This window comes from Acanthopagrus latus, chromosome 20, assembly GCF_904848185.1.
Source record: "Acanthopagrus latus isolate v.2019 chromosome 20, fAcaLat1.1, whole genome shotgun sequence".
Taxonomy (NCBI): Eukaryota; Metazoa; Chordata; class Actinopteri; order Spariformes; family Sparidae; genus Acanthopagrus; species Acanthopagrus latus.
The window spans coordinates 18,106,244-18,118,756 of NC_051058.1; the positions used below are offsets into that span (position 1 = coordinate 18,106,244).

Here is a 12,513-nt window from a genome sequence, read left to right on the forward strand (position 1 = left end):
CAACATTAGAACCAGTGACAGGTGAAATAAATAACATGGATCATTGTGTTCCAATGTCATGTTCGGCTGTGAAACTATGGGTCCCAGCATTCGTGTGGATGTCTCTTTGACAAACACCAGTCACCCAAACACAGCTGCAGACCAAGTACACCCTCTCATGGCAGCAGCACTCCTTGGTGGCAGTGCGCCCCCTGCAGGACAACGCGCCTGCAACGCTGCAAAAACTGCTCAGGAACGACCCGAGGAACGTGGGAAAGAGCTCAAGGTGTCAATATGACCTCCAGATTCCCCAGATCTCAATCCAGCTGAGCTTCCACTGGATGCAGTCAGAGCCAAGAACAATCCATGGGGGCCCCAACATGGATGGCAGTTGGTTCTGGCGCATCCAGCAGATGCTCAGCTGAAGTGGGATCTGGACAATGAGGAGACCAGTTTGAGGCCTTGGGTTCTTTGCCATGAGGGGGTGCAGTTGGTTTGAACGGTGTTTGGGTGGCTGTGTTTGTCAAAGAGAATCCACAGAAATGACAGAACTCAAAGTTTCCCAGCAGAACATTTGATTGTAACAAGATGATCAATGCTCACTTCACTTGTCAGTTGTTTTAATGTTTCAACTGAACAGTGTATATATATATATATATATATATATATATATATATGTTAAATAATTTTCATATTTTGCATAAATTTAGTTTTAACTATATTATTCATACTTTCACAGTACTTTGTCTGACAGCTTTAGTTACTAGTTACTTTGTCGATTCATATCAATATTAAACATTTGCTGATGAAACATGATATATTATTATAGATTAAGTTAATCAGCATTAAAAGCAGAAAGTTGAGATCTTAGAGAGGCCATGTGAGACAAGCCAGTGTCCTGCATTATGGAGGACAATTATTAATTAATTGATATATTGCATGATGCCGGCATACTTATAAAGCAATTCTGTACAAAGACAGCTGCTTTTTGAGTCTCATTCTCAGGTCGTCAAATAACGCACTTTGTGAGCTATTAACAGGACTCATAGAGAGTCAAGTTGTTAACAGTGAGAAGACATGTATTTTCAATTACATTTTATTTCAAGATACATTTTTTATATACATTTTTTGTGATTATCCAATGGCTGTAAAAACTCTCCTTGAATCCTATGGGTTTTGAGGTGGGACTTAAGTCTGGTCTGGTTGGTCAGTTCACACAAGCCTGACCACAAACAACTGGATTGCTATTACTGAACTTTGGTGCCTGGAACTCTAAAGTGGCAAACTGGCTATTGTAGCTTACGGCACTCAACATTGTTTAGCTAACAATGTTAGCCTGAAAAGCTTCATACCACAATGTTTTCGCCAGCAGAACAACAACTTCCGAGGGTTCATAAAGCTCATCAAGCACTCTCTGAGCACACAGTTGCGCACTCAAGTGCAGATGTACAAGAACTAAAAACAAACCTTCAATACACTCCGAAGGGTGCAAAATAACTAACAACCGCTCAAGCTGTTTGCAGCTATCAGTTCACAAGACAACTCCAAAGGTTTCATAAAGCTTAACAAGCACTCTCTGAGCACACAGTTGCGCGCTCAAGTGCATATGTACAAGAACTAAAAACAAACCTTCAATACACTAAGAAGGGTGCAAAATAACTAACAACCACTCAAGCTGTTTGTAGCTATCAGTTCACAAGACAACAACTCCAAAGACTTCATAAAGCTTATCAAGCACTCTCTGAGCACACAGTTGCGCGCTCAAGTGCACATGTACAAGAACTAAAAACAAACCTTCAATACACTCCGAAGGGTGCAAAATAACTAACAACCGCTCAAGCTGTTCCTAGCTATCAGTTCACAAGACAACAACTCCAAAGGCTTCATAAAGCTTATCAAGCACTCTCTGAGCACACAGTTGCGCGCTCAAGTGCACATGTACAAGAACTAAAAACAAACCTTCAATACACTCCGAAGGGTGCAAAATAACTAACAACCGCTCAAGCTGTTTGTAGCTATCAGTTCACAAGACAACAACTCCAAAGGCTTCATAAAGCTTATCAAGCACTCTCTGAGCACACAGTTGCGCGCTCAAGTGCACATGTACAAGAACTAAAAACAAACCTTCAATACACTCAGAAGTTCTCAGACAAATTAACAACCACTCAAAGTATCTGTAGCTATCATTTCACTACATCTCTACCATTAACATGACAACAACAACTGCTTCCAAAGAAAAAATGTCACCACAACACATTCAGATCGTTATCAGTGGTCTGCTGGGCATTAAGGCCGAGGGCCCTGTAACAGCTTTGCAATGATCTCTGCTTGGTGTTATCAAGCAGGATGCTGTTGCACACAGTTGCAAAGAAAATGAATTCCTGCAATTGTTTTCATTTAGTTTTATCACAGAGGTTCAACATTATCTTCAAGCAAAGGCATCGCGCCCATACACACTGAACTCGCGAGGGAAATCGTCATGGACAGTTGAGGGCAGAGATCCAAGCCGCTTTAGTGGCGTCAGGCTAGCTTCTACCGTGGCCCTGAGCATGTCCCTAGCCAGGCCGAGGCCCAAGCTAAACACGCACACTTTGTGCACGCTTCTACCATACCATAGGTTTCTGGACATGAGGGACCTGTAAGTTGGCGGGATCGCACGAGGGCTCGTAAGATACGCTATTACCAATACCAGCAACTGATCAAAGGCCTGACTACTGCCATTCATGGAAAACACTGCTTACAGCTCCGATGGACTGCACTCGGGCATTTGCCATTGAAGATAGCTGAAGTCTGGCCAAGTTAAACTATAAATTACAATAACACCAGGTAAGCCCGGCAGACCACTAACAACGGGACTGCTCTTACTGAACTTTTGTCCCCAGAAAGCTCTACACCACAAGGCCTCCAAAACAACACGTCTCAGCTCAGTTCTGCTGGTGTCGTAGCTCTCAATCCGCTGCACTTCTACCATGAATAAGAATGCTACTGCTAACAAACCTTACACAAGCCACCAAAAATTAACATGTCTCCGGTCATTCTGCTGGTGTTTACAGCTCAGTTTGCTGCACCTCTACCATGAATGTGACCACAAGAACCGCTTCTAAACCAAAAACTTCACCACCACAGAGCTGCACGTCAGAAACTGAATAGGATCCTTATTAGTGGCCTGCTAGGGGAATACGCCGAGGCTAATGTTAGTGTTGAATCTACATAAATTAAGCTGTCCATTTAAATGTAAAAGTCCCAGCTCAAAACCAACAGAGTTCAAAGGAAGTACAAGTATTTCAAACAGGTTTTGCTTTATCAAATCAAATCAGGTCAATCAGATTTTGATTTACTGAGAGGAAATATAGACATATAGATATTTTAGACATATATAGAGTATTTAACATGTGTATACACTGAGAGTCATATCATTATAACAGTGACAGGTAAAATAAATAACATGGATGATTTTGTTCCAATGCCATGTTCGGCTGTGAAGCCATGGGTCCCAGCATTCGTGTGGATGTCTCTTTGACAAACACCAGTCACCCAAACACAGCTGCAGACCAAGTACACGCCCTCATGGCAGCAGCACTCCTTGGTGGCAGTGCGCCCCCTGCAGGACAACGCGCCTGCAACGCTGCAAAAACTGCTCAGGAACGACCCGAGGAACGTGGGAAAGAGCTCAAGGTGTCAACATGACCTCCAGATTCCCCAGATCTCAATCCAGCTGAGCTTCCACTGGATGCAGTCAGAGCCAAGACCGATCCATGGGGGCCCCAACATGGATTGGAGTTGGTTCTGGCGCATCCAGCAGATGCTCAGCTGAAGTGGGATCTGGACAATGAGAAGACCAGTTTGAGGCCTTGGGTTCTTTGCCATGAGGGGGTGCAGTTGGTTTGAACGGTGTTTGGGTGGCTGTGTTTGTCAAAGAGAATCCACAGAAATGACAGAACTCAAAGTTTCCCAGCAGAACATTTGATTGTAACAAGATGATCAATGCTCACTTCACTTGACAGTTGTTTTAATGTTGTGGCTGAACAGTGGAGATATACATGTTAAATAAAATATAATTATATAATTCATAACATATATATAAATGCAGGTGTTCGTTAAACTGAAACAATGCCAGCTGGCTACAATATCGCACTTAGTAAATATTAAAATACTATGACTTCCTTCTTTTATTCCCCATTGAACTAACCTGTACATTGCTTGCTTGCAAATTTGTTTGCCTTTTTAATTAGCTTTTTTAAAGACAAACAGAAAAAGAGGGAGAGAGACTAGTGTCCCAACAGTGACACTGTCATGGCTTCTGCCAACCCAAACTGTCGGTATTCAACGACCTGTGAATGAGACTCGACTATCCTCTAAAATCATTTACTGATCATAGAGTATTAATGAGCAGAAATTGACAAAACTCACACTTTCTGCCTCTAATTTTTGCACCTATATTGCACTGACCTGGTTGGACCAGGTGTGTCTCCTCTCCGGGTCTGATCACCATACAGGTCAGAGCTGTTCCACCTGAAGCTGAAGACAAGTCCCACTGTTCACCTGGAGAGAGGAGGAGGCACTTTAGTATAACATGATGACTACATGCATATATGTCTGTGTGTATACACATATTCTGATTGTAAGCAGAAAAAAGATGTATGGACAGAGTATAGACACATCTGGCAAAATGGGATTTCTTACAGGATTATCATTTCATAATAAAGAATGATATAGCGGTCTGTGACCACGTGCATGACATCACCTCAGGAGTCTCACATCACTCTGCACTATAAGATCTACTTTCATCTGATTTAATAAATGTGTTTTTTAAAGGTAAAACAAATGTAAACCAAATGTAATAAGTTCTGAGAACATTAAGAGCTTTATACACGAGTAATATGATTTCAAAGTCTATCTTTTGACACACAGTGCAGTGATTGCAGTAACACATTAAACCAAAACTGAGACAAACACACTGAATACATGCTGTGCAGCTACAATGAGGCTGCTTATTTTGTGTATAAACTACTTTAGCTGCTCAAAATGACCTTCTAGATGCTGACATACTAACATACTGAGACATTATTGAGCACCTGGAGCCTGTTAGCTAACTGTGCTGTACTCAGATATTCAGCTGTAAAGATGATAGTATTAACAAGCTAACATTACACAGCACGATAATGGCGTCATGCTAACACTCTCCAACAGACACACACCTTAGCTAACATGCAAACCCGTCTGTAAAAACACAACGATGAAATGACCCAGACGTCTTTATAAGCTCATTATAGTGTCAGTAGCCCGTTAATAAAGCAGCTGAGCCGCTGGTAACATGTTTCCAAACCTTGCATTGCATCTCCAACAAATTTAAACTCAGCTAGCTAACATAACCACTGACTTAAACTGACCAGTAAACGTTAGCTAACCAGCTTTCATGCCGTTTAAAATAATAAATAAATAAATAATACTTCAAGCCGAATTTAACGAAACTAGCGACTTGTTCTGAGACAGTGACCCAAATTTACTTAACTGTGCAGTGTTCATGTAATAAACACCGCAGATATAAAACGGCCAAAATCACAATGGAGTTTGGTGCATTGGGCAAAACATACAGTCCGCGGCGCGTTTAAATGGATGTAATTACAGAATTATGTTCCAGCCGAATTTATCTCAACACTAAACAGTTACACGAGACGTCTACAGTTTCGTGTTCAGAGTTATTTCAGAAACATTTAAGGCAAAAACAAATCTGACCGACATGAGAGGGAGGCTGGCTCCATTTTAACCGGCACTAGGCTGAGACAACATGGAGGTTACTTTGCAATGTGGAGCTCTTTGATATAAAGGAACATCACCTGGGCTAATCACCTGAGATCTATACAACTCCCACACAGACATGAACACACCTGAACTGAGCAGGTAAGCACACACATGAAGCAGATTCGTACAGAAGAGTTTACTGACCGTATTCGTGTCCTCAGAGTAGAGCCGCTGGAACCAGATTGACGATCCAACAGCTATTTAAATACACATCTACAGTTTTGGAGGGAAATCCACTAATTTCACGCGGGAAACGAGCGAGACCGCCCCTTTTCGGCGCGCTCCACCTGCATTCGTCAGAAAGTCTGTGGGCGGGACTCATTGTGTTTATTCATCCAGTGTGAACTCATAATGGTGTTTAGCTCAGGTGGTAGAGCAGGATGTGAATGGAGGCTTTGCTTCTGCTCTGGGTTTGAGTCCCGCCATGGATCCTTAATTATCCTTAATTATTGTTTTTGAAGCGATTCTTTATTAGGGCCCGAGCAGGGAACCTGCAACAAAATTCCTGCATATTGTGTTGAAAGCAGACAATCTTGCACATCTAAACAAAATACGGTCTGATTATCGTAAATGTTCATAATTGTGTTCCATGGACTGATGAGGCTCTGTGTAAAATTTGGTGCAAATCGGCCTATAGATGGCGATCTGGTCGCAGGCTGATTAGTTTGAATGGAAAGTAAATGGGAAAATCTTAAAATCCTCTTCAAAACTCATCGACTTTCAACCTCTTCTTGTGCTTCATGCTTTGAGCTACAGATACCATTCCACCTTTTAAAGAGTGAGAAGACCTTGAACTGTTGGGCATGTATTCAGTTTTTAAAAATCTCTTACGGTTTCCAAATCATCACAGTTTTAGTTTTACGGATTTTTAGGCCTTCTTCTGATTTTATAATGGGTGTGTATTGCGTGAGCTAGAGTGCGTGACATCATCGCTGGTGTGTAGAGCAGCTGGAAGACCTGGAGAAAAAATTCTCTTCAGCTACTGGACGATGATACTTTCAGCTTCTTCCTTGAACTATTTCATTGCATTATGCCTCATGTGGACATTTTCATCAGTCAGCTCCAGAAGCGGACCGTCAACTCAGTCTTTGTCTGGGGAATCATGCAGCAGTACACACACTGTTTTTTTAATTCAGTGTACATTACTTAATACCAGCGGGAGCAGGCCACCAAATTATTAAGAAACAGCTTCTTCAAGGCGTTGCATGCGGAAGCCCTGACGGCAGCATGCCCCGAGGTGCGTGGACTGCGAGGGCCTGTCCAACGCTGCTCGCAGCTTTAATTTTTAGTAAAATTGTAGAGATGGGCAGACCTGTTGCGCACTTGTGTAAAATATCAGGATGATTGAGATGTACAAGGAAAGACGTGGGAACAGACATGCATGGGATCTTATCATGTGGTGAAGAGACTGCATCTGCATGTTTCCTGGTTTTAATGTTCACAGATTTCTACATCTGAATATATGGAGAGTTTTGTACATCTGGCCCCTGGTGTACTTGTGCTTTAAGCTTGAGATAAAATTCCAGTAAGACAGAGTGTTTCGAAAGGCATGAGCTTCTTTAAATTGGCTGACCTGCTTCATTGCTGAATTTTGCTTTTTCCTCTCCGCAGACAAGTCGGCTGCAAAGCTGCCTCCTTTCACTCCACAACAATCTGTTTGCCTTTTTCTTTGCTTTTCCCCGCTGTTGATGCAACTGTCTTTTAGGTCTCCAATGAGTGGATCCATAGCTATTTCTGATTGACAGACATAAGTAGCACTATTGCTCTGTATATCCTCTCCTTTGCTTGATTTTAAATGCTGCACTGCACCATTTTGCCCTAATTTTGTATGGCAAATTCTGACTCCACTGTCCTCATGTTTGTCTGGTAATCGGTTTTCTCCATAAACATTTACTGTGTCACAAGTGTTCGGGTGCCTTACCATCTAGACTTGATTTGTGGCCACGTCAATTCTGCATTTTAATGGTGCTATGAACTCAACTTGCTTTGCTTAAACAAACGAAATATCTCATTCTCCAGACTTATGGGACTCCCCACCCGCTTTCATGATTGGAACCCTTACAGAAAAGGAAGACGGTGCAACTGCTTTAGACTTTTAAAATATGATTTTGAAATCTTGTATTTTGAAAACACATTTTATGGTTAACACAGAGGAAACACATACACCAGTTACAGTGACTTAATAACAGACATAGCATACTGCTGCTGCTCTGACAGTCTGAAAAGTTATTACCCCGTGTGAGCTCTCATGTGTGTCTTTAGATTTCCTTGTCGTATAAATTTTTTACCACAAACATCACAACCAAATGGTTTCTCTTCCGTGTGGTCTCTCATGTGTCTGTTAAGATTTGCTGGCTGGCTAAATTTTCCCCCACAGACATCACAATCAAATGGCTTTTCTCTTGTGTGGACACTCCTGTGTTTCTGTAGTTTTCCCCGATCATTAAATTTTTTCCCACAAGCATCACAACCAAATGGTTTTTCTCCCGTGTGGATTCTCATATGTCTATGATAATGTGACAACTGGGAATATTTTTTCCCACAAGGCTCACAACCAAATGGCTTCTCTCCTGTGTGGACTCTCTGGTGTTTTTTGAGACCAGACCGTTCTGAGAATTTTTTCCCACAAACATCACAACAGAATGGTCTATTTCCTGTGTGGGCTTTTTTGTGTGTATGAAGAGAGCCCTGTCTTTTGAATCTTTTCCCACAAACATCACAAAAAAATGGTTTCTCTTCTGTGTGGACTCTCCTGTGTTGCAGTAGATTTCCCCGATCATTAAATTTTTTACCACAAACATCACAACCAAATGGTTTTTCTCCTGTGTGGACTCTCATGTGCCTGCTAAAGTGTGACAACATAAAAAATCTTTTCCCACAATGCTCACAACCAAAGGGCTTCTCTTCTGTGTGGACTCGCTTGTGCTTTTTGAGATCATACCGTTCAGCGAATTTTTTCCCACACACATCACAACCAAATGGTTTATCTCCTATGTGAATTCTCTTGTGTGTATGGAGAGTGCCCTGTCTTTTGAATTGTTTCCCACAAACATCACAACCAAATGGTTTCTCTCCTGTATGAACTCTCATGTGCTGCTGAAGATTTCCCCGATCATTAAATTTTCTCGCACAAACATCACAACCAAATGGTTTTTCTCCTGTGTGGATTCTCATGTGTCTGTTAAAATGCGACTGTCTTGAAAAATGTTTCCCACAAGGCTCACAAGCAAATGGCTTTTCTCCTGTGTGGACTCGCTTGTGTGTTTTGAGAAGACACTGTTTTGAGAATTTTTTCCCACAAGCATCACAATCAAATGGTTTCTCGTCTATGTGGACTTTCCTGTGTTGCTGGAGATTTCCCCGGTCAATAAATTTTTTTCCACAAACATCACAAATAAATGTTTTTTCTCCTGTGTGGATTCTGAGGTGTCGGTTAAGATGTGACAGCTGTGAAAATTTTTTCCCACAAATCTCACAACCAAATGGTTTCTCTCCTGTGTGAACTCGCTTGTGTGCACTGAGAACACACTGTCTTGAGAATTTTTTCCCACAAACATCACAACCAAATGGATTCTCTCCAGTGTGGACTCGAATGTGTACTGTGAGACTACCCTTATGTGTAAATCGCTTACCACAAACATCACAAACAAATGTTTTTTCTCCAGTGTTGACACTCATTTTGGAATCTAACTTTTGATTTACTCTACATTCCATATTCACCAAACAAGTGGAGGATCTGTTGCCCAAATTACACATTACCTGTTCCTCAAGAGAGGCCTTACAGTGAAATCCTTTATCACACTCAAAGCAGCTACAGGATTTTTTTGCACTGTTACATTCCACATCGCTTACATGGGCCTCATGGGCATTTACACCTGACTCAAGTGCCCTTGTCTCTTTCCATCCATTGTCATTGTTTTTTGCTTCAGGTCCAGAATCAGACAAAGATTCTTGCCAGTCACCAGAACTGACATCAGTTTCAGAACAGTCTGAAGCATTTTCATCTGTATCAAGTGACGGAAAACTATCTGGATCTCGGTTCCTTGCAGGTTCAGATCCTCCACAGTCCTCTCCTTCAGTTTCTGTTTTTATCTGTGTTGCTGAGCTGGTTGGAGGCTCTGCCTCTCTGTTGTCCTCAGTTAGGCTTTGATGAAGCTGTGAAGTCTGAGGATTCTCTTCATCATCTTCACTCTTAACAGTGACAGCAGTGAATGCGAATCTGCTGATATCAGCCCCCTCAACCCCATGACGCTGCTCTCCATCCTGACTGGTCCAGAGTTCCTCCTGTTCTTCTTTTATTTCTTGGGGTTCTGGGTTTTTCTGGTCCAGGCTGGGGTTCCACTCAGAGGAATCCTCTTCTTTGATCACCAACAGCTGCTGGACACCTGCAGTGAAACACAGACAAGGACAATTTGGTGGCCATTTTCTCAGATATTAATGAAAACAATAAAAACCACCACATTGCTAACATAAAAGATGGACTTCCCTTGGGAAATGTTAGGATATCGGAGAAAAAACATCAGTAATTGGTGAAGGAGAACATAATTAAATGGACTTTATGTCTTAAAAATGAATGAGCAGATAATAATTGAATAAATGCCTGCATCCTATATGTATGTCTGTGTGTGCTGGCTTGTTGGAAAGAGATACTCACTGCATACTATTGTCCGTGTGGTCATATATGAGCATGCTTGCATGTGCATTTTTTGGTTGTGTATGTGTTAGTGAGCGCAAGCTTGTGTATGCATGCTTGACTGTGCCTGTGTGTGGGTACACTTGTTTAATTCTGTACATGTTTGTCTGTCAACCCTCATAATTTAGTAAATCATTCTTAATTGTCTTATCCCAGTCGTAATCAGATGTGGGCGATGGTGACTTCTTTTGGTAGAGGAAGACTGAGTGAATTTCATGTAGAGTTTAGCTGAGGCTAAGCGGAAAGTCAGTTCATGCCCTCAATCTGTTTGAGAAAGAATACTGACCATTAGGTGGAAAAAAAAACACTGACTGGAGGGGGGCAGACATTTGTGTCAGGTACACACTTTCTGTCTTCATAAATACTAACACAAGTGCGAGAAATAGCATGGGCATGGATTTATATAGCCCTGTAGATCTGGCTGCTGGTGTGCTCCTGCAAAGCTGGGGTCTAATTCTGCAGAGGTGTAAAGAATTAATCCATAATTCCCCAAAGCCAGATCCTTACAACTGTGTACAGTGTTTACTTCGTTGAAGGCTTTTTCTGCATCTAAGGAGACTATGATAGTTCCTGCGTGTTCTAGTAATAAATAATCCATTCAGTCTGGAGAGTTTATCGGCAATTGAAAAAAAATCTGGCTGGATTCAAACGTCAACTTCTTTGGACTTGAGCAGTACATTCTTTGACCTGCTCACTGTCATCGCGTCAGGTCTGCCACAGTACCAGACTGCAAAGCTATTGTAAACCACTGGCAGGCAGGCTTACAGGCTGTGTGAACCAGAAACAGACCAGAGAACGACCTGCAGACAGTAGAGGTGTGGAAATTGCTCGATTGTAAGATGCATCGCGGTGTGGACGTGGATGCTTCTGCATCAATGCAGAGGACAGAGCCTCATCGAGAGTCTGCAGCTTGTGTTGAATGTTAATTGTCCGGCCTCAGCTGGATAATGAGGTTACTCCCATGTTTTGAATGGGGGGCAGACATTAGGCTAACGTTAGTATGTAGGAGGGATGTAGGAGGGAGGCAGAGATCATCTGAGACTGACAAAACAAGTTACCTGGTAGATTCTTGAAACGGAGATCTTGAGTCACATGTCGGATTTTAAGAATAAGCTGTAAAGCGCGAACTCGACCAAACTTCTGCCTCACAACAATTATTAATCACTTTAGCTAACGTCTGCAGCCAAAAATGATTACAATTACAGCAAGCCCAGCAAATCGACCAAGAGCCGAGGAGGAATGTAGCTAACTTCTGTACAACAGGGCGGTGTAGCAGGTGTGGATGGTGGCGTACCTGAGCTGGAGGGTGATGTGAGTGTTGTGATGCTCGGAGTGCGGACGTTATCTCCCGTGTTCATGATGCCGATTCGGTACAAAAAGTCGCTGATCTATTGCTCCAGGCGGTCCTGGTCGTTAAGTGTTGTAGTCCGATTTATAAAAGGAAACATCTGATTAAGAAAATCAGCTTTTACGTCCGAAGGGAGAAGTTTGTTTGGGTAGTAGTTTGATTGCAGTGGGCCGCCATCATGTGTCTCGCGCCGTCTCGTGAGAGTTGTGTTCACAGTGGCACAGTATCGCGGGATATCGCGAGAGAAGCATGCAACAGGTCCGTGGAAACCAGCGATGCATTTTGAGAGTTAAAATTACTCAAGCCACAACACATAGAGGAAAACTGAACTAGCAGGAGATGAGTGACAGCTATGGATCGTTTCAATTATTTAATTAATTTAATTCAATTTTCAGTTGAGTTTACTGTTACATTTAAATCACATCTGAGCTGAGGCTGTTCAAGTTGGGGCCAGCACAACTCCTACCTGATTAACTGGAGCGTACCGGCTATTACTGCCGCATTTTGATTTGTACTTGAAATTGCTTCGTGTTCCATATCATATAAAACTGTTGAAAGTTTACAGTGCCCTGATATGTCTACCAATACATGTATGTATACCAATAATGTGCCCTTGATATTAAGCGGATGCTGTGAATGTAATTTCTATTAATAATACAATACAAAGAAAATGAATTTCTCATAGTTATAA

General features: G+C 42.0%; 1 protein-coding gene across 1 annotated transcript; it reads right to left on the minus strand.

Annotated features, from left to right (window-relative positions):
* Positions 1 to 7,867: 7,867 nt before the first annotated feature.
* On the minus strand, positions 7,868 to 12,054 carry LOC119009460 (zinc finger protein 260-like). The gene is made up of 2 exons (XM_037080755.1): positions 11,769 to 12,054; positions 7,868 to 10,166 (listed from the first exon to the last, which is right to left on the minus strand). The coding sequence occupies exons 1-2, from the start codon at positions 11,830 to 11,832 to the stop codon at positions 8,011 to 8,013; spliced, it is 2,220 nt and encodes a 739-aa protein (XP_036936650.1). The 5' UTR covers positions 11,833 to 12,054; the 3' UTR covers positions 7,868 to 8,010.
* Positions 12,055 to 12,513: the final 459 nt, after the last annotated feature.

What these genes read in the sequence shown, in the direction of transcription:
- LOC119009460 (XM_037080755.1), bottom strand. Translation starts at nt 11,832, where the DNA reads ATGAACACGGGAGATAACGTCCGCACTCCGAGCATCACAACACTCACA. An exon ending in CACATCACCCTCCAGCTCAG is followed by an intron (nt 10,167 to 11,768) that starts GTACGCCACCAT and finishes GTTTCACTGCAG; the next exon opens with GTGTCCAGCAGCTGTTGGTG.